Genomic DNA, 19138 nt, shown 5'->3' on the forward strand with positions numbered 1-19138 from the left:
GGTACACACCTTTTTATTCCCAGCACTTGGAGGCAGAGGCAGGTGGATCTCTGTTAGTTCAAGGCCAGGCTGATCTACAAAGCCAAAGCTATGGAGAAGAGACCTTGTCTCAAATTATAAACTGCAATAACAATAAAAGAATACATCAGTGATTGGTTAGTCAAACAAACACATTGTGTGTAGAGTTGTGTAGCTATAAGCAATCCCATCCATGAGGTAATTATGAACTGCTTTACTCTGTTCATTCAGCAGCTCTCTCCTGCTGCACTATGAACTGAGTACGTGAGCAAAGCATGTGGCAACAAATGAAAAACAAAACAGATTAATGAGAGTGCTATAAAGAAATAACGGCAAGTTACCGAGTATGCTGAACTGCAGAAAATCGCTGGGAGAAGGAGAAGCAGGAAGGAACAAGAAAGTGTCATGTGAGAGAAGCAGACAGGAGAGACCGGTCAGTGGAGGCTACTGTAAAATATGTAAAGGTAGAAACAAAATCATGGCAAAATAGGCATGCTATTTTAAAACCTAAAGTTAACATCAGAGCAAACAGCAGTAGAACCAAGCAATGGCCGTACATGAAAGGAAGCGGGAGTCCGGGACAAAGGCATCAGGTTGCTGTTCTCACAATCTTGCAATTCTGCCTTACTCTTTAAGCTATGTACAGGTGTTAAGTTGATTTTTTTTAAAAATCATTATTTTAATTAAAATAACTACCAATCAACCAATACAAAATTAAGTGTATGCGTCATTTGAACCATTTTTTAAAATTCAAAACTTCAGACTGGTGTTGGAGAAATAGCTCAGCATGGAGCACCTGTTGTTACACTAGAGAGGGGTTTACCCTGACTTTGTTGCCCGCCTATGATCCTGTCTCCCTCACCGGGCTGTCTTGGCTGGCCTCAGTGGGAGAGGATGTACTTAATCCTACAGTGACTTGAGGTGTCAGGGTGGGCTGATACCCAGGGGAACCTCATCTTTTTCAGAGATGAAGGGGAGAGAGGGATGGGGGTGCTAGGAGGAGATGGGGGTTATGATCAGGATGCAATGAATAAATAAATTTATGAAAGAAAAAAAAAGAGCACTTGTTGCTCTTGCAGAAGACCTGGGTCCAGTTCCCAGCACCCACAAAATAGGCAACCACCGGTAAGTCTAGTTCCAGAACTTGAAACCTTTTCTGGCCTGTATAGGCACTATGTGTTCAGACACACACACACACACACACACACACACACACACACAAAGGCAGACCTATCAAAATCACAGCAGACTTCTCAACAGAGACTATGAAAGCTAGAAGATCCTGGGAAGATGTCATACAGATCCTAAGAGAACACAAATGCCAGCCCAGGCTACTATATCCAGCAAAACTCTCGATTAACATAGATAGAGAAACCAGGATATTCCATGACAAAGCCCAATTTACACAATATCTTTCTACAAATCCAGCCCTATAAAGGATAATTAGTGGAAATCTCCAACACAAGGAGGAAAACTACATCTTAGAAAAATCAAGAAAGTAATCTTCTTTTAACTAACCCAAAAAAGACAGCCACACAAACATAAAGCACCTAAAGAAATGTTCAATATCCTTAGTCATCAAGGAATTACAAATCAAAACAACCCTGAGATTCCACCTCACCCCAGTCAGAATGGCTAATATAAAAAACTCAGGTGACAGCAGATGTTGATGAGGATGTGGAGAAGGAGGAACACTCCTCCATTGTTGGTGGGGCTGTAAGCTGGAACAACCACTCTGGAAATCAGGTTCCTCAGAAAATTAAGACGTGGTACTACCTGAGGACCCAGCTGTATCACTGCTGGGTATATACCCAAAAGATGCTCCAACATATATAAGAACACATGTTCCACTATATTCATAGCAGCCTTATTTATAATAGCCAGGAGATGGAAAGAACCCAGATGTCCTCCAATAGAGGAATGGATACAGAAAATGTGGTACATTTACACAATGGAGCACTACTCAGCGATTAAAAATAATGACTTCATGAAATTCTTAGGCAAATAGATGAGTCTAGAAAATATCATCCTGAATGTAACCTAATTGCAAAAATACATACAGTGGTATGCACTCACTGATAAGTGACTATAAGCCCAAAAGCTCAAAATACCCAAGATACAATTCACAGACCACACGAAGTTCAAGAAGAAGAATGGATGCCACAGTCCTTCTTAGAAAGAGGAACAAATATATTCTCAGGAGGAAATATGGAGACAAAGTTTGAAGCAGAGACTGAAACAAAGGGAATACCAAGACTGTCCCACCTGAGATCCAGCCCATATCCAGCCACTAAACCCTAATAATATTGCTGATGCCAAGAAGTGCATGCTGACAGGAGTCTGATATAGCTGTCTCGTGAGAGGCTCTGCCAGAGCCTGACAAATACAGAGGCAGATGCTCACAGCCAACCACAGAGCTGAGAACAGGGTCCTTAATGGAGGTTTAGAGAAAGAATTGAAGGAGTTGAAGGGGTTTGCAACCCCATAAGAACAACAATACCAACCAACCAGAGCTCTCAGGGACTAAACCACTATTCAAAGAGTACACATGGATGTACCCAGGGCTCCAGCTGTATCAGAGGATGTCCTTGTTGGACATCAAGGGGAGGAGAAGCCCTTGGTCCTGCTAAGGCTTGTTGCCCCAGTGTAGGAGAATGTCAGGGCAGGGAGGGAGGAATGGGTAAACACCCTCATAAAAGCAGGGAGAGGAAGAATAGGAGAGGGGTTATGGAGAAGAAACCATGAAAGGGGATAGCATTTGAAATGTAAATAAAATATATATGATTTTAAAAAACAAAACAAAACAAAAAACTCACTATTTTATAGGCTAACTAAAATTAAAACTAATTTTTAATGATTCTGAAGGCCAGAAACTTTGAGAGGTAAGGACTAGCTTAAGAAAGTAGTCACTAAGGAGTGGGCTCTGAAAGCTATGTCCCAGCCAGTTTCCAAACTCAGCCCTGCACTTCCAGACTCACTAAGATGGACCAAGCAACCTCACACTCATTCGACATGGACAAGAGTTGCCCTGGTACTGCACCCTTTCCATCCAGAGCGGTGAGCTAAAATAAATCCATCTTTGCCCAGCGTGGCAGTGCATGCCTTCAAACCCAGCACTCGGGAGGCAGAGGAAGATAGATCTCTGTGAGTTCTAGGCCAGCCTGATCTCCACAGTAAGTTCCCAGACGGCCAGGGCTATATAGAGAAACCTCATCTCAGAAAAGAAAACCAAAAACACACTTATCATCCTCTTCATCGTCATCATCATCTTCATCATCATCATCTATCCTTCTACCAGATGCCTTTGTCAGGTACACAGCCAGTACCCATTCCCTTATGCTCTGCTCCCTCACGTCCCATCACCCTCAGACCACACAAAACAGAGGCTTTCACGTCACACAAGGAAAGAAACAGCAGGAAGGAGAAGAGATCCGCAGGATGAGTGAGAGCAAGGGCTTGAATTGTTTAGCTGTCAGTTCTGCGGTTGTTACTAATTGTATTGTTATAATGCAATTACATAGAAACAACACACAGCTCAGGGCTGGATTGCTCACTTGTTTTCACTGGGATACAAATGATAAAATAACTCTAAAAGCAGAAAAGGAACCAATACGATGACTCATCGGGTAAGAACACCTGATGCCAGTGCAATCCCTGGAACCCACATGTCAGAGAAAACCAACTTCTGTAAACTGTTTCCAGACCTCCACAAGAATGCCATGGTGCACGCACACACCGGCACACAGGTATACACACACACACACACACACACACAATAAAAAGGTTTTTAAAAATTAAATTTAAAATAATGAGAAAGATGTCCACAGTTTTATAAGTTTCAGACAGAGGTAAGCTGACTTTGCTTTTGGGCCCAGAGTGAGACGAAATGTCATGGCAACGGGAATGTGGTGTGGGGAAGCTGTAAGCATCAAAAGCAGCCAGGGGGCAGAGGGAAGCAGACAAGTACTAGAGAAACATTACACCCTTCAAAGGCACACCCTCAGCCACCTACTTCCTCCCCCTCCCAATAATGATGGGAAATTATAAACCCACCAACAGATTAACCATTTAATTGGGTGAGAGTCCTAATGAAGCAGCCACAGACTAGGCTTCCAGCACATTAGTCTTTTTGGAGACCCTTCCTATCCAAACCATGATAGGGTCGTTACATAAAAGAACTAAAGGACTTGGTCACTGGGCCCCTGGAATTGACAGCTGATACTTGCTAGAATACAAAACTTGAGCAAACTTCCAACCTCCAAAACAGAAATAATAGCAAAACGAAGCCTCAGGAAAGAATTTCCTTGGGAGTCCGACTGCAGACAGGCACAGGTGAGAGAGTCTTACGGCAGACATCTTGAAAGCTTCAGCCTCACCTATGGAGACTCTTCTACATCCATGAAAGAGAATCATCTACCTTCTGCTTTGATTTTGCAGGGCAAGGAACTTATTAGTTCACCAAAGCTGTTTATTATCCCATTACTCTAAATCTTTTAACCACTGAGAGCCCAAGCTGCCTTCTCGGCGGGTTTACCTCTTACATCAAAGCAAAACTGAAGAAACACACCAGACTTCTCATAAAAGCTCTCCGTTTCTGTGCTGCTTAATACTTAAATATACATTTGAATATTGAAAAGTATTCACACATTAAATGTGCAGATTCAGGCAACGACTAAAATAAAGTAAATGAAACTATCCTGAGACTAACATATAGAATATGATCCTAGAAAAGGCCAGGAAATTCAGCTAAGGGCCAGTGAGATGGCTCAGTGAGTGTAGCGCTGGCACACAAGTCTAGAGACCTGAGTTCAAAACCCGGAAGCTGCATGAAGATGAAACTATACTGACTCACCATAGTTTTTTCTTGATGTCTACTGACATGCACCAACAAACAGTAACATGTAAAACAGATTGTAAAAGGAAAAAAGAGGTTTGGGTTTAAAAGGACCTATTAAGCCATAGCTACAGCAAATGGATGTAACCCCAGGGACTAGGAAGGCTTCAGCAGTAGCTACCGAGTTTAAGGGCTAACCTACACTACATTAAACGTTCACAACTGGGAAATTATGTGGGACTCTAACTCAATACAAACATAGAATACAGAACTAGGTGTAATATCATGAACCTTTAATCTTAGCAAGTGAGAAGCACAGGCAGGCAGATTTCTGTGATTATGAGGCTGGCCTGGTTAGTTCTAGACCAGCAAGAGATACAGGATATACCTTGCCAGAATAAATAAACACATTCACACACACACTCACACACACACTCACACACCTCACACACACACACTCACACACACACAAACTCACACTCACACACAAACACATACACACACACACACTCACACACACACAAATTCACACACACTCACACACTCACACACAAACACATACACACACACACACACAATCACAATAAAGAAAAGGTAGCTACCTTATAGGGTGTTAGGTTAGTTAAATGAAATTTTTTGGTAGCCATGTACAAAGAATCACAATGCATGCTTCTTTTCCACCACTTGTGACATTATTGGAACTACTACTTCTGCAGTTCAATGAAATCCTAAGTATTATCTCCCCATGTAGTTTATAAATCAAGATGTTTAAGACACCACTGTATTAGTAAAAAATGCATGTACATGAATATATTTGTTTTCAATGTATAAATGAATTTCTGGGACTTCTTAGAACACTTCAGAGCAAGACAGCATCTCCATGTTTACCTTCAAGGGCATCTACATATGTCCTATGAAGCCCTTTGCTCCTCGGTCTACTGCGAACATTAGTAGCAGCCTAATCGTATATAAAGGACCGCATCAAACTCAGCAGCCCTAGAACCTTCCCTCGGATTTAGACTTTACCGACGATACTCACAAGTTCAGCTTTGCACAGCTCTCCTGGGCGTTATTCTTCTCTCGCTCGTACGCACTCTCGACCTCTTTGAATTCATTCTTGATCATTTCCAGGTCGGCCACAGCCTCTGCCTGGCTGGCTTTTTCTACTTGTAAAGCTCCTTCGAGGTCTCGAATCCGTAACTACCAGATGACAGAGAGGTCGTCCTCCCATTAATTAATGCATTTATTTATTCACTTTAGCTCCCGACCAGAGCCCCTCCCCCTCACCTCTGAGAAGGGAGAGGCCCCTCCCTGGCAATCAACCCACCCTGGCACGTCAAGCCAGTGCAGGACTAGGTGCTTCCCCCACTGACACCAGACAAGACAGCCCAGTGAGGAGAGCAGGATCCACAGACAGGCAACAGAGTCAGGGTAAGCCCCCAGTTATTGGGGGAACCCGCCTGAAGACCAAGCTGCACATCTGCTGCATATGTGTAAAGGAAGGTGGGCACAGAGACCTACAGCCAAACCGTAGACAGAGAAGTAATTTCTAAAAAGCTAAGAAATATTTGTTTCCATCTTAAATTGACTACTATTTTATCAACAACAGATCTTGTCGTTTATTTAAACATCTTTCTTATTGTCTTTGTTTTAAAAGAAAATAAACAAGGTGGTTTTGAACCCTAGATCCTCCTGCCTCTGTGGCCTTCAGCCAGTCCTACCAGGCTGTACCAGCATACACACAAGCAACACTACATGGACTCAACTGATTTTACACAGGAATATCTGTGTATATTCAAATCACAGTGCATGCGACGCCAGTGAATGAAAATAGAGGTGAGGGATGAAGAAAGCAGGGGGTTATGTGAGAAGGTTCGTAGGGAGGAAGGGGAAGGAGGAAAAGCCATTAAATCACAATCCCAAAAGTAGAATATGAATGCAGAAAAGTCTAAAACATCAGAAGCAAAGGTGTAGGCGCCTTCCTAAAGCATCTAATGAGACAAAGTGCGGAGGGTTGAAGAACTATGGCGGGAGGAGCCGAAGCTGGGCCACCTACAGCTGTCGCTGCCTTCCAATGCATTCACGCTTCTCTCATATGATAGCGTAAGTGGTTTTGAAAGGAGCGTTGTGGCGAAAATATCATTATAAGTTTAAACTCGGGGTGGAGATGGCTCAGAGGGTAAAGGCACTTGCCACCAAGACCTACACGGCAGAGAATAGAATCAGCTCCCACAAGTTGTCCCCTCTGACCTGCACTCGCACATGCACATATACACAAATAAATGCAACTTCAATTTTAAAACAAAAAAAATAAGTTTAAGCCAAGCCTTTTACCCCTAGGGGTTTTTTTCCCTGTAAAAGAGGAACCTTAGCCGTTAAGCAACCCTATCTGATGGAAATATTCATAGCACTATGAATGGATAACTTGGATTTCATTTATGATAATCTGGAAGCAGGAGAGTGCAGGGATAATTACAAATCACAACTGCCTGAGGTGGGTGTAGAGCTGGGTGGTGGGTGCACTGGGAGTTGACTTTAATGATCTGCCGATCTGAAATCTTGCAGAACACAACATCCTAAAATTAGAAGCCTGTGTCTACCAACAGCAGAACAAACACACAAAGTGCCTTGTCTCAAACAAGGATACCCGGCTGCTGGGTAGCGGCCTACCACCTTAAGAGCAATGCACTGTTCTCGAATCCCAAAGAAAGCAAACCCCACAGTGTACACAGACTGCTAGACCTGGACAAACGGAGAAAACAACAAGGATAAGCTAATGTTAGGGCAGAACTAATCACCCTGCAAAGTGCCAAATGGTAATGTTTCACGTGTTTCAAGATGCTGCCATTTGGATGTTGAATCCAAGTATCAAAAGCCTCATGCCCAGAATGGCACTATCAGGAGGTCACTACAGACCACCGGGAGGTGGGTCATGGGGGAGGCCCCGGCATCTCTCTTGCCTTACTTCCTGGCTCCCCGAGTGAGAGGAAACTGCATTCCCTCCGTGGTGTGGTGCCTCACCAGAAAACCACACAAGTGGGTCATGATCTCTTTAGAGGTAAGGCTCTTCAGTAGAGTCGTCCACTGCAGTCACAGAAAGCCAACTGACCCTAACACAAGCCATCGGGGCTCCCGAGAACAATGTGTCCTTCCATCACAGTGCAAACGCAGCCACACACGGCACAAGACCTAAGAGTAGGCGGTGGTGACACCCTGGCCTGAGGCTACAGTGAGCCCACATCTCCCCCAACAAAAGGTCCCCTGCCCTAAACATAATGAGTGTCACAGCAGTATGCTGCCACTCCCAACTCAGACCTTAGTGTCCTGCTGCGCAACCTGAGAAAATGTATGCAAAAAAAAAATAATAATTTTACCTGAATAATTTCAGAATTAAATTTTGATTCCAAATGTGCCGCTCTTTCTGCTTCTATATTCTCTTCTAACTTCCTCACCCTCAGAGTGGTTGCCTAAAGACAAGTTCAAACTCATTAACATTGGCATTAAAAACACATAGAGAGCGCTCATCACAGGATTATAACTAACACCTGAGATGGCTTAAGCTGTGTAACCAACAAGAACCCACGATCCCCCTGCCTCAGCATCCCAGGTCCTAGTGTTATAGGTGTATCTAGCCCCACGTCTCATACTTTGCAGGAAGGGAGTGTAGAAACAATGCCCGAGAAGAATGCTCCAAAGCCTTTTTCTTTTTTAATCTTATTGGGGTACAGTCTATATGTAATTAATTAGGGAGAAACTCTACTTCTGAGCACACAAGTCCATGTGCGGCTGCTACAGTAGCCAACATAGGCTGACACGTTCCCTTCTGTCCCACGGTCCTCTAGACACGCTCAGGCCAGCATTCCGAGGAGGCTTTCTGCGTCATTCTGTGTTTCAATGTGCACAGTTTACCAGGCATTTTGTACACCGTGCTCCTTGCTTTGTTTAGATTTTACAGCCACGTCAGCACGGTCTTCTCCTTGAGATGGTGTCTCCGTGTAGCCTTGGCTGGACTGGAACTCACAGACCCGCCTGCCCCAGCCTCCCGGGTGCTGGGATTGACAGCACTTCTACCACGCAGTCCTCTCAATGCTTATTTAAGATTTATTTGTATTACATTAGGGGACACCTGTGTGCAAGTGAGTGTAGTGACTGTGGTGGCCAAAGATCCTGGGTCCCCTTAGAGTCTAAGTTATAGGCAATTGTTGAGTTACCCAGGGCTGGTGCCAGGAATCAAACTGGAACTGCAATTGCTTTCAACTGCTGGGTCATCTCTCTCACCCTCCTTATCATATTTCTTAACAATCTACTACACTAGAAAATAAGTCTCCAGAGGCAGAAAACAGTAATTCTGATGTGAAAGCCACAGATAGTTGAAATCCAAAAAGACAAAAGAATGTTTTGTATGACATCAGCTCTCCCCCTTCGTATGGATTTTTGAAACCGGGTCTCTGTGTAGCCCTGGCTGTCCTGGAACACACTCTGTGGACCAGGCTGTTCTCGAACTCAGAGATCTCCGGCCTCTGCCTCTCTTGTAGCTGATTAGTGTGTGCCACTCTGCCTAGCTAACATAGTCTGCTTAAAGGTAAAACTTTGATATCTGTATCCTCTGATACTAGATTATTTTGAAAAACAAGTATTCCATTCAAAAATGAAACTAGTAATTATTACTAGTCAAATGTGAAGATTCAAACAAAAATGGGAGATGATTAAATTTGAATACTTGATAAAACTAAAGAATTATTATATTTTTATGATTTACTTTATACATAGGACTGTTCTGCCTGCCCTCAGAGGTTAGCAGAGGATGTTGTACCTCCTGCAACTGGAGTTGTAGATAGTTATGAGATACCATGTAGGTCCAAGGAACCGACCCCAGGCCCTGATCAAGAGCAGCAAATGCTCTTCAGCACTGAGCCATCTCGCCCGCCCTTGTTACTACTTCTAAACGAATGGTCAATGCTGACAGTTTAAACTTTCTGTCTCTTTGAAACGTAAACTAGAGCATCCATGCATGAAATTACATTTGGATTGGCTTTAAACACCTCAAGCCAGCATGAGTACTGGCCATTGTAATAACTACTGAGGACGGGCACATGGGGATGTTCATACTGGATTCGTCCATACTGAATGCTTCAGATTTTCCTCAGAGCACCTTTAAAGTGTTTTACACACATGTATGTGCCTGGTGCCCATGGAGGTCAGAAAACAGCTTTGGATCCCTTGAAAATGGAGCTTCAGATGATTGGTTCTCTGCAAGAACGTGTACTCTTAACTGCTAAGCTTTCACTCTGGCCCCAAGATAACAGTTGATTTTTATTTAGTGTGTGTGTGTGTGTGTGTGTGTGTGTGTGTGTGTGTGTGTGTGTGTGTGTTGTTTGGGGTTTTGTTATTGTTTTCATTTTGTTTTGACTCAGGATCTCTGTGTATACTCCACTGGCTATCCTGGAACTCCCTACATAGTCCCGGCTGGCCTTGAACTCACAGAGATCCACCTGCCTCTGCTTCTCAAGTGCTAGGGTTAAAGGCATTTGCCCCCATGCCTGGCTAGATTTTTTTTTATGTGTATGATTGTTCTGTCTGCCTGTAAGGAATATACAGCATTTATGTGCCGAGTGCCTGAGAAAGTCAAAACAGGATATCAGATCCCCTAAGAACCGGAGTTACAGACAGCTGTGAACCACAGTGTGGGTACTAGGAATTGAACCCAGGTATCTAGAAGCATTTAATTGGGGGGCTCGCTTACAGACTCATAGGTTTAGTCCATGGTCATCATGGTGGAGAGCATGGCAGCAGGCATGGTGCTTGAACAGTAGCTGAGAGCTCACATCTGACCCACTGGGTGAAGGCAGAAAGAGACTGGGCCTGGCATGAGCTTTCAAAACCTGAAAGCCAACCCCCAAGTAACACACCTTATCCAACAAGGTCTTACTCCCTAATCTTCCCTAAACAGTCTACCAACAGGCAACCAAACATTCAAAGATATGACTCTATTGGAGCCATTTTCAATCAAACGACCACATACACACATAAACAGAGCCAAAATAATGCAAAAGATATAACAATGACCTAAATTGTTTCCTGTTGTCTACAAACAGTTCCTTTCACATTTGACTTTATATTCTCAGAACAAGGGCCTCCATAAGCTATGAATATAAACCATGGTGCACAGCATATCTGAGAAATGCTTATTCATAGCACAGACTACAATGAACCACAACCTGGGAAGACCTACACTACTAAAAAAAAGATTCTAGAGGGGCTCAGCAGTTAACAGCACTTGCTGCTTTTCCAGAGGTCCTGTGATCAATTCCCAGCACCCATGTGGTGGCTCATACCATCAATATCTGTAGTCCTGTGGAACCTGATACCATCCTCTAATATGCAAGAGTACATACAGACAAGACATTCACATACATAAATAAACATGTCATCTTTAAATTTTATGTAAACCCTACAAAACATAGTTGACTTTGTCAATATGCAATATATTCTTTTTAGATTCTGTGAATCAAGAAGCTGGAAAAAAAAAAGTCCATGGATGTTGAGAATAAGATTTTTAAAAATAAAAAACAAAGAAATGAAATTATTCTAACAATATCTACGTATTTTTCTCAGGTTCCAAAAAGGTGCCATTATCACAATAATCATTCCTATATTTAGGGGTGCACATATAAATACATGTATACATATGTATGCACATGTGTAAAGAGGCCAGAGAACAACCTTGGGTGTTACTTCTCAAGCATCATCTTGAGTTTCCAGGACCATTTTAGTTTGGTTTGTGTTTCAGTTTTTAGAGGGAGGCTGAGACAGGGCCTCCAATGCACCAGGAACTCAGCAATCAGGTTAACCCAGGTAGCCAGGAACGCCCAGGAACCTGACCATTTCCATATCCCCAGGGCTGGGACCACATACAAGAGAGGCACTTTAACCAGCTGAGCTATCTCCTTGGTCTCATATTTTATTAAAATACAGAATACTTCATAATTCTGTAAAAAAAAAAATCAACAAAATACTTTATTTCTTCTACATATAATGCAGTAACTAATTAATAATATGTTTCACACTCAAAAACATCAAAATAAAGTTCGAGTTTTCCAGAAAAGAACAAAATGAAAGAGGTTGAAATAGTAAACTGGAGATCACATTTTTCACACCTTCCCATTTCAAATGAAAAATGCTAAAGAAAAAAATTTACATGCTGTTTATTATGACTATAGGTGTCAACAAGTCAGAAAGGCAATAAAAAATAACCAAGTCTTTAAACGCCTCCCAAAAGTGGGATTTGCTGATAGACATAATTAAATAAATGCACTCATAATTTTTTTTAAATCTTCCAGTATGGTGAAATAACTCGTATGTCCAGCAGAGGGTGCTATAGTAACATCAACCTGCAATTCTCTTCACATATTCTCTCTCTCTCTCTCTCTCTCTCTCTCTCTCTCTCTCCCTCCCTCCCTCCCTCCCTCCTCCCCTCTCTCTCTCTCTCACACACACACACCATGTAATATCAAAAAATGCTAATACAAGTCATAAAATATATCACTGACATTTAATTCTAACATAATCACAACATTACTGGCACAAAGTATAACATAATTTTGATTAAAGTTCAAATTCAATCCAAAATCTTAAATTTAACCACATATAAGTTATTTATCTATATATAGCTTGGCCAGTAATAAAATATTGCAGTATAACGTATCTGTTTTCTAACACTGAAGACAATTGGCTTCTGTAATCACATAAAACCAAACATTCTTTGTATTATATTTCTGGTTGTTTTGGGGTTTTTTTTTTTTTTACATTTAATTATTGGGGTGGTTTGTTTAAGTAGAGGTCAAGAGACAACTGACAGGAGTCGGTTCTCTCCTTCCACCACGTGGGGTCTAGGACTCTAACTCAGGTGCCAGGCTTAGTAGTAGATGCCTTTACTTGTGGAGCCATTTTGCCAGCTCCAGTATGTAATTCCTTATATGACACATGCCATGCTTTTTAATTGATGATTGACAGATCCTTTATCACAATATACTAGCTGAGAAATACTATGGGTTAATATAGCTCTTTTTATCTGATTTGCATATCGCTAAATCATACTAAGCACAATCAGATAACCTTTTACCCTTAAGGAAGTGAGTTTTCATTCTTCAAACAGAACAATGTCAAGAAGGTTGTCTCCTAGGTGTGGGGCGGAGACTGAAGGGAAGGCCATGCAGAGACTGCCCCACCTGGGGATCCAGCCCATATACAGCCACCAAACCCAGTCACTATTGCAGATGACAAGATGCGCATTCTGACAGGAGCCTGATGCAGCTGTCTCCTGAGAGGTCTGCCAGAGCCTGACAAATACAGAGGTGGATGCTCGCAGCCAACCACTGAACTGAGAACAGGGTCCCCAGTGGAGGAGTTAGAGAAAGGACTAAAGGAGCTGAAGGGATTTGCAACCCCATAGGAACAACAATACCAACCAACCAGACCCCCCAGAGCTCCCAGGGACTAGAACCATCATTCAAAAATTACACATGAACGGACCCATGGCTCCAGCTGCATATGAAGCAAAGGACGACCTTGCTGGGCATCAATGGGAGAAGAGGCCCTTGGTCCTGCCAAGGCTCTATGCCCCAGTGTAGGGGAATGTCAGGGCAGGGAGGCAGGAGGGGTGGTTTGGTAAGGGGACACCCCCATAGAAGCAGGGGGGAGGGGATAGGATAGGGGGTTTATGGAGGGGAAACCGGGAAAAGGGTAACATTTGAGATGTAAATAAAACATATTCGATTAAAAAGGGGGATGGAGAAGAAGGCTGTCTTCTACCCAGCCTTGGAGTATATCATTTATCAAGCCAGTACAATTCAGCAGCAGACCTAAGCAAGCACGTAAGATGTTCTCTACACACTCCATCTGTCCCAACAGCTGATTCCAAAAGTTCCTTCATGGTTGTGAAAGTATACATCAGTGGGCTCTCGAAGTCTGAACAAGACAAGTGAGACTATTTTACTCTTTTCTCCTCAGTGCACTTACCTTAGGAGGCTATACGTCAACTTAAACCTTCTGCACACTAAATAACATAAATATTACTAAATAGTCGCAAGAAGACTGGGGCGGAGCCCAAATACCTATCACTTAGCCAGTGCTCCCCGGTGCTCCCGGTGCTCCCCAGTGCTCCCTAGTGGCCCACACAGGACCGTGTCCTAGACATTTGTGGCTCGCTGGAAATATCAACAAGTCGTGTAAATGGAAAGTGATGATGGTTTTTCCAGACTTCATCATCTGATAATTCCTATTATTGGACGACTTTACATGGAACCGATATGGTAACGATCCATCTTGTAAAGATGAGCAAGTGATTAGTCATCACAAACTGATTGATTCTATAATGACTGTTCAATAATTCACTTTATCTCATTATATCTTAAAGGCTAATTTATTAAACATTTATTAACATCTAACCACAACATTATTCCTCACCTGGAAAAGGAAAGCAGTCACTGAACTTGAAGCCTTTTGTTATGTTTTTAATTTGGTTTTTCGGTAAGGTCTCACTGTAAGGTCTATGTAGACCAGGCTACCTTGGCACTAACAGAGATTCTCCTGCCTTTACCTCCTTAGTGTTGCTATTAAAAGCATGCAACACCACAAGCAGCTAAACACTGAGCTAATAAACTGAACTTCTCAGGCTAGTGAAATGGCTCAGGAGGTAAAGGTGCTTACCACCAAACATGATGCCCTGAGTTGGACCACAGAAAATCACTTTGGAAGGAGAGACCTTATTCCAAAAAGTTGTCCTCTGACCTCCATATATGTACTACACAGTACATGCACACACGTATGCACATACAAAAATTACTTACAAATAAAAATAATATTTTTTATTTTTTTATTACTTTTATTTAGTCAGCATATTCAGGTATATAAAAAGATAGAAACACCACAATATCACACCATTTAACCACAGTCATATGTTGATGGGTCATGAGTAAGACGATCTTTGAGTTCTTTGTTATCCTTATTCAAATCAATTGTCTTAGACAGTGTTATTTAGTCTGACCATTAATGTGGACCCTCTAGTACATATGTATATACATATGTACATAATATGCATGCACATGCAAGTACACATATGAACATGTATGTATTTAGAGGTCAGAAAATAATCCTTGGTGCCATTTCTTGGGAGCCATCCACCTTGTTTGCTGAAACAGAATCTCTCACTGGGACCTATGGCTTGCCCATTCTGTTATGCTGCTTGGCCATTAAGTCCCACGGACCCACCTGTTTCTGTCTGTGGTTCATAACAAGGGTGCATAAACCACAGTCACATCTGGTTTTTTATGTGGGTTCTGGGACTGAAACTCAGTTCCTCATGCTTGCACAAGTATTTCATTGAATAAGCTATCTATCTCTCTATCACTTAAAGGGTGTGTGTGTGTGTGTGTGTGTGTGTGTGTGTGTGTGTTTTCACAGGAGGTATATACTTTTGTGCAAAGGTACACATGTATGCATACATAGAGACATGCATGTGGAGGTCAGAGGTCAACTCTGACCATTGTTCCTCAGAGCGCCCCCCATCTCTGGTTTCTCTAAGATCTAAATAACTTTAAAAGTCCCACAGTCTTTACAAAAATCTTACATATTAAAATTCCAATCCCTTTAAAATATTCAATCTGCCTGGTTTCTGTCCCTCTTTTTTAAGACAGGGTCTTTACTGGCCTGGTATGCAACCATAACCCTAGCCCTAGCCCTAACCCTGAGGTATGCACCTGTCTTCTGCTGGGAAAACTGGGAGCAGATATAGTTGATAGCCTGTTGACCTGTCCTATCTGTAGGTCCAGGCCATACATGAACCCTTCAACTACTATGTTCATCCCCCACACTCTTCCTCAATAAATCTTTATCTAAGGATTGCTTTTAGTCAATAGAACCCGTCCTTAGGGGAGATGACACATGCATTTTATAGCGTGATGATTTCTGCAATGACCATTCCACACCAGATCCTCCTGCAGGCTCTTATCCTACAGAACCCATTCTTATGGGAGAGATCACATGTAGTTTGCAAAGGAATTTCAATGCAACCATACCTTGAGCTTTATTGTGAGATTGCTACTTGGAAACTTTTATCCAAAGTGGTACTGAACTTAAATGTGCCTAAAATAAACTGCCCAGTGTCAGGCTCTGGAAGTCTGAGCCAACACCAGCTAAGTCTTGCTGAAGGGGAATTCCTTTTGCCTCATGCAAATTCTTATTTTGCTGGCCCTGGCGTTTGCAGAGACCCCACACAGACTGTGAGCCAAGAGATTTACCTGCCTCTGCCTCCCTTGTGCTAAGATTAAAAGTGCATGCCTCCATGCCCGGCTTTTTCCCATGGGTCCAGGGATCAAACTCAGGTCTTCTATGTCCCCAACCAATACGGGCTGCAAGCAAGTACACTACTGTCTCTCTGGCAAGATGGCTCAGCCAGTTCAGGGGCTTGCTTCCAAGCCTGATAACCTAAATTTAACCCCAAGTAGTAGGAGAGAGCTAACTCTTAAAAGTCCTCTGATCTCCACATGTGCCACACATACGGGTGCACACAAAGGCACATGCACATGTACACACAGACACACACACAAGCACACATGCATGCATGCCCATACACACACATAAACATACACACACATAGACCAACATAAATGTAACTTAGTAAGATACGTAGAAGACACCAATTTTCTCACTCAGTAAGGACTGAATAACAAAGCAGGTTTACACACCTTATGAAACAGTTCAGTGGACAAAAGTTCCACTGTATTTAGGTATTAGTAACAAGAAATCAGAAGACAAAAATGGGAATAAATTATGAATAAAATTTGTGGATCACAACTTCTACTTAGTGTGGTGCTACTAATTTAACTTCTTTTAAAACTGCCTTTACATTTGCTGCCAAGCCTAAGTTTGATCCCAGGACCCTAAGCTACAGGGAAAGAATAAACTACTATCAACTGTCCTCTGTTCCACACATACACCATGGTGCTCACACACACACATACACACACACACAGAGAGAGAGAGAGAGAGAGAGAGAGAGAGAGAGAGAGAGAGAAACAATTAATGAACAAATAAATAAATGTAATTAAAATCTTTAATTGCCTTTACCTTTTCTTCAGCAAATATAGTATAGTGTTTTACACATTTTTAATGTACTTCTAAGTTCAAAATTCACTGGGAACATAACAATATTGTGTTTAAATGTATAATACTTACAAATGTGACCATACACCAAGTCCTCTGTCATTTGCCTCCTTTGTACTTGGCAATCAGCATGTGAGCGCTGAAGGTGCAGGAAGACCTAAGGAGATGGAATTACAAGGCCACCCTCATGGGCACTCGGATGCTGGAAGAACCTCTCTTCTCTCCCTCCAGAGGGCGGGCGTGCAGTCACTGAGGCTGCTCCCTGCACTGTGTCATGACTGACAGAAGCAATTCAGCATGTATTTGCAGGCAGCCTCCCTCCTCTGCAATCTTCACAAGTCCCTTTCGTTCTCTCAGAATTGGGTTTGCATCTTCTCTTGTCTCTTTTTTATTGAGTTAAGATTTATTTCCCATGATAATAAACTCTCCTTATTACAACGAGGTTTACACAAGCCACAGATATTCCTTTTTCTGGTTCACCTTTCCCTTGGTTCAACAGTATCTAGCACCACATTTGTAAAATTGAACAGGGAGTTTGTTTTTTAATCTAAGAAACTATCGATCCATACTACAATGGCAAAGCCATGCAATGGTATAACATTCTATGAATATATTATATTATGTATATAAATGTGTACACAAACACTTTTTTGCCCAGGCACATAAGAAACCACCTTCATACAACATAAATATTAGAAAATAATCATAAAAAATTAATTTAACTTAAAATATTCACCAAAATTTAAACCATTTACTAGACTACCCACTATATTAGATGCTTTAATTGAATATTACTGATATGAAAAATATTTTTGTTAAATTAAAATATTAGAAAATGTCTTTATCATTAGAGATTTTGCTATAATTCTATTAAAATACCAATGGTCTACAAAATTGAACATAAAAGTAGCAAAGCATATTCTCTAGGAACTTAACTTCTTGTTCATTGTGTGACCATCTTGGCATACGGCTAAATCAATTCATTTCAAAAGAAAACAAAGCTTAAAGATATATAAATACAGGAAGTAACAGATGAGCAGGTGACACCTCATCTGTGTTTTATAAGTGGGATAAAAATGAAAACTGGGGCAGGTGAAGTGGGAAATAGGCGGCGATGCTTGCCACCCGGACACCAGGACACATGATCCGAGTTCAAGCCCTGGAACTCAAGTGGTAGAAGGAAAGAAGTGTCTACTGCAGGTTGCTCTCCCACCCTTATATGCACGCTGTGTCCCGTTCAGGTACACACATACACACCCCACAGAAGTGAATAAGTGTAAAAAAGAAAGAAGTTGTTCCCAGATGACCACATCGCCCTGTGAGGCTGGGAAGCTTCAAGAGAACCTCTTGAAGTGGGTGTCTGGAGAAGCCCTATGCAGTACAGCAAGTATAGCACAGCCCTTCCCTCTGCTTCCTGACTGCTGCCCCTGCTGTGGTGAACTGTACCCCAAGCCCTAACTACAAATAAGTAGCCCCTCCCTGGAGTGGCTTCATTTATGCATTTTATTATAGGAACAAAAATCTATACCACATAACCAAGAATAATTATCATTCTATTAACTGGCTGCTCTTCTAGAGGACCTGGGTTTGATTCCTAGTATCTTTATGGCAGCTCACAATAGTCTGTGACTTCGGTTCCTGGGAATCCGAGGCCCTATTATGGTCTCTGCAAGTATCAGGCACATGTATGGTACATAAATATACATGAGAGCAAAACATCCACCTATACATACATGAAATACATAAATATATACATAAAATTAATTTAAATTTTAATAAGTTAAAAAAATAAAATTTGCCTCAAAAATTTTAGAACTTATTAGCATAAGTTAATAAATAGCAGTTAAATACTTTACAGAGGGAAAAAAATCAATATAGAATCACACATAGACATGTCTCCAAGCTTAGACATTACATTTTTCTCCAATAAGTCAAAATTGGCTTCCTTAAAGTTAGCAGCAGGGCCAGGATGATAGTAGCATACACCTTTAATCCCAGCACTCAAGAAGCAGGGTATAGGTGAATGTCTAAGTTTGAGGCCAGCCTGGTCTACATAGTAAATTCCAAGATAGTCAGAGCTATACACAGAAACCCTGTCTCAAAAATAAATAAAGAAAGAAATAA

General features: G+C 41.8%; 1 protein-coding gene across 1 annotated transcript in view; it reads right to left on the minus strand.

The window, feature by feature from the left end:
- Positions 1-19138, minus strand: part of CCDC171 (coiled-coil domain containing 171) — a gene marked incomplete at its 3' end in the record, with an annotated part of 277402 nt that overhangs the window by 219439 nt on the left and 38825 nt on the right. The window contains exons 8-9 of the mRNA XM_080920918.1: positions 8227-8319; positions 5892-6052 (exon numbers count right to left, since the gene is read on the minus strand). Of these exons, the coding sequence (XP_080777044.1) occupies positions 5892-6052; positions 8227-8319 (254 nt within the window). The remainder of the gene's footprint in view (positions 1-5891; positions 6053-8226; positions 8320-19138) is intronic.

Source organism: Micromys minutus (assembly GCF_963924665.1).
Source record: "Micromys minutus genome assembly, chromosome: 9".
Taxonomy (NCBI): Eukaryota; Metazoa; Chordata; class Mammalia; order Rodentia; family Muridae; genus Micromys; species Micromys minutus.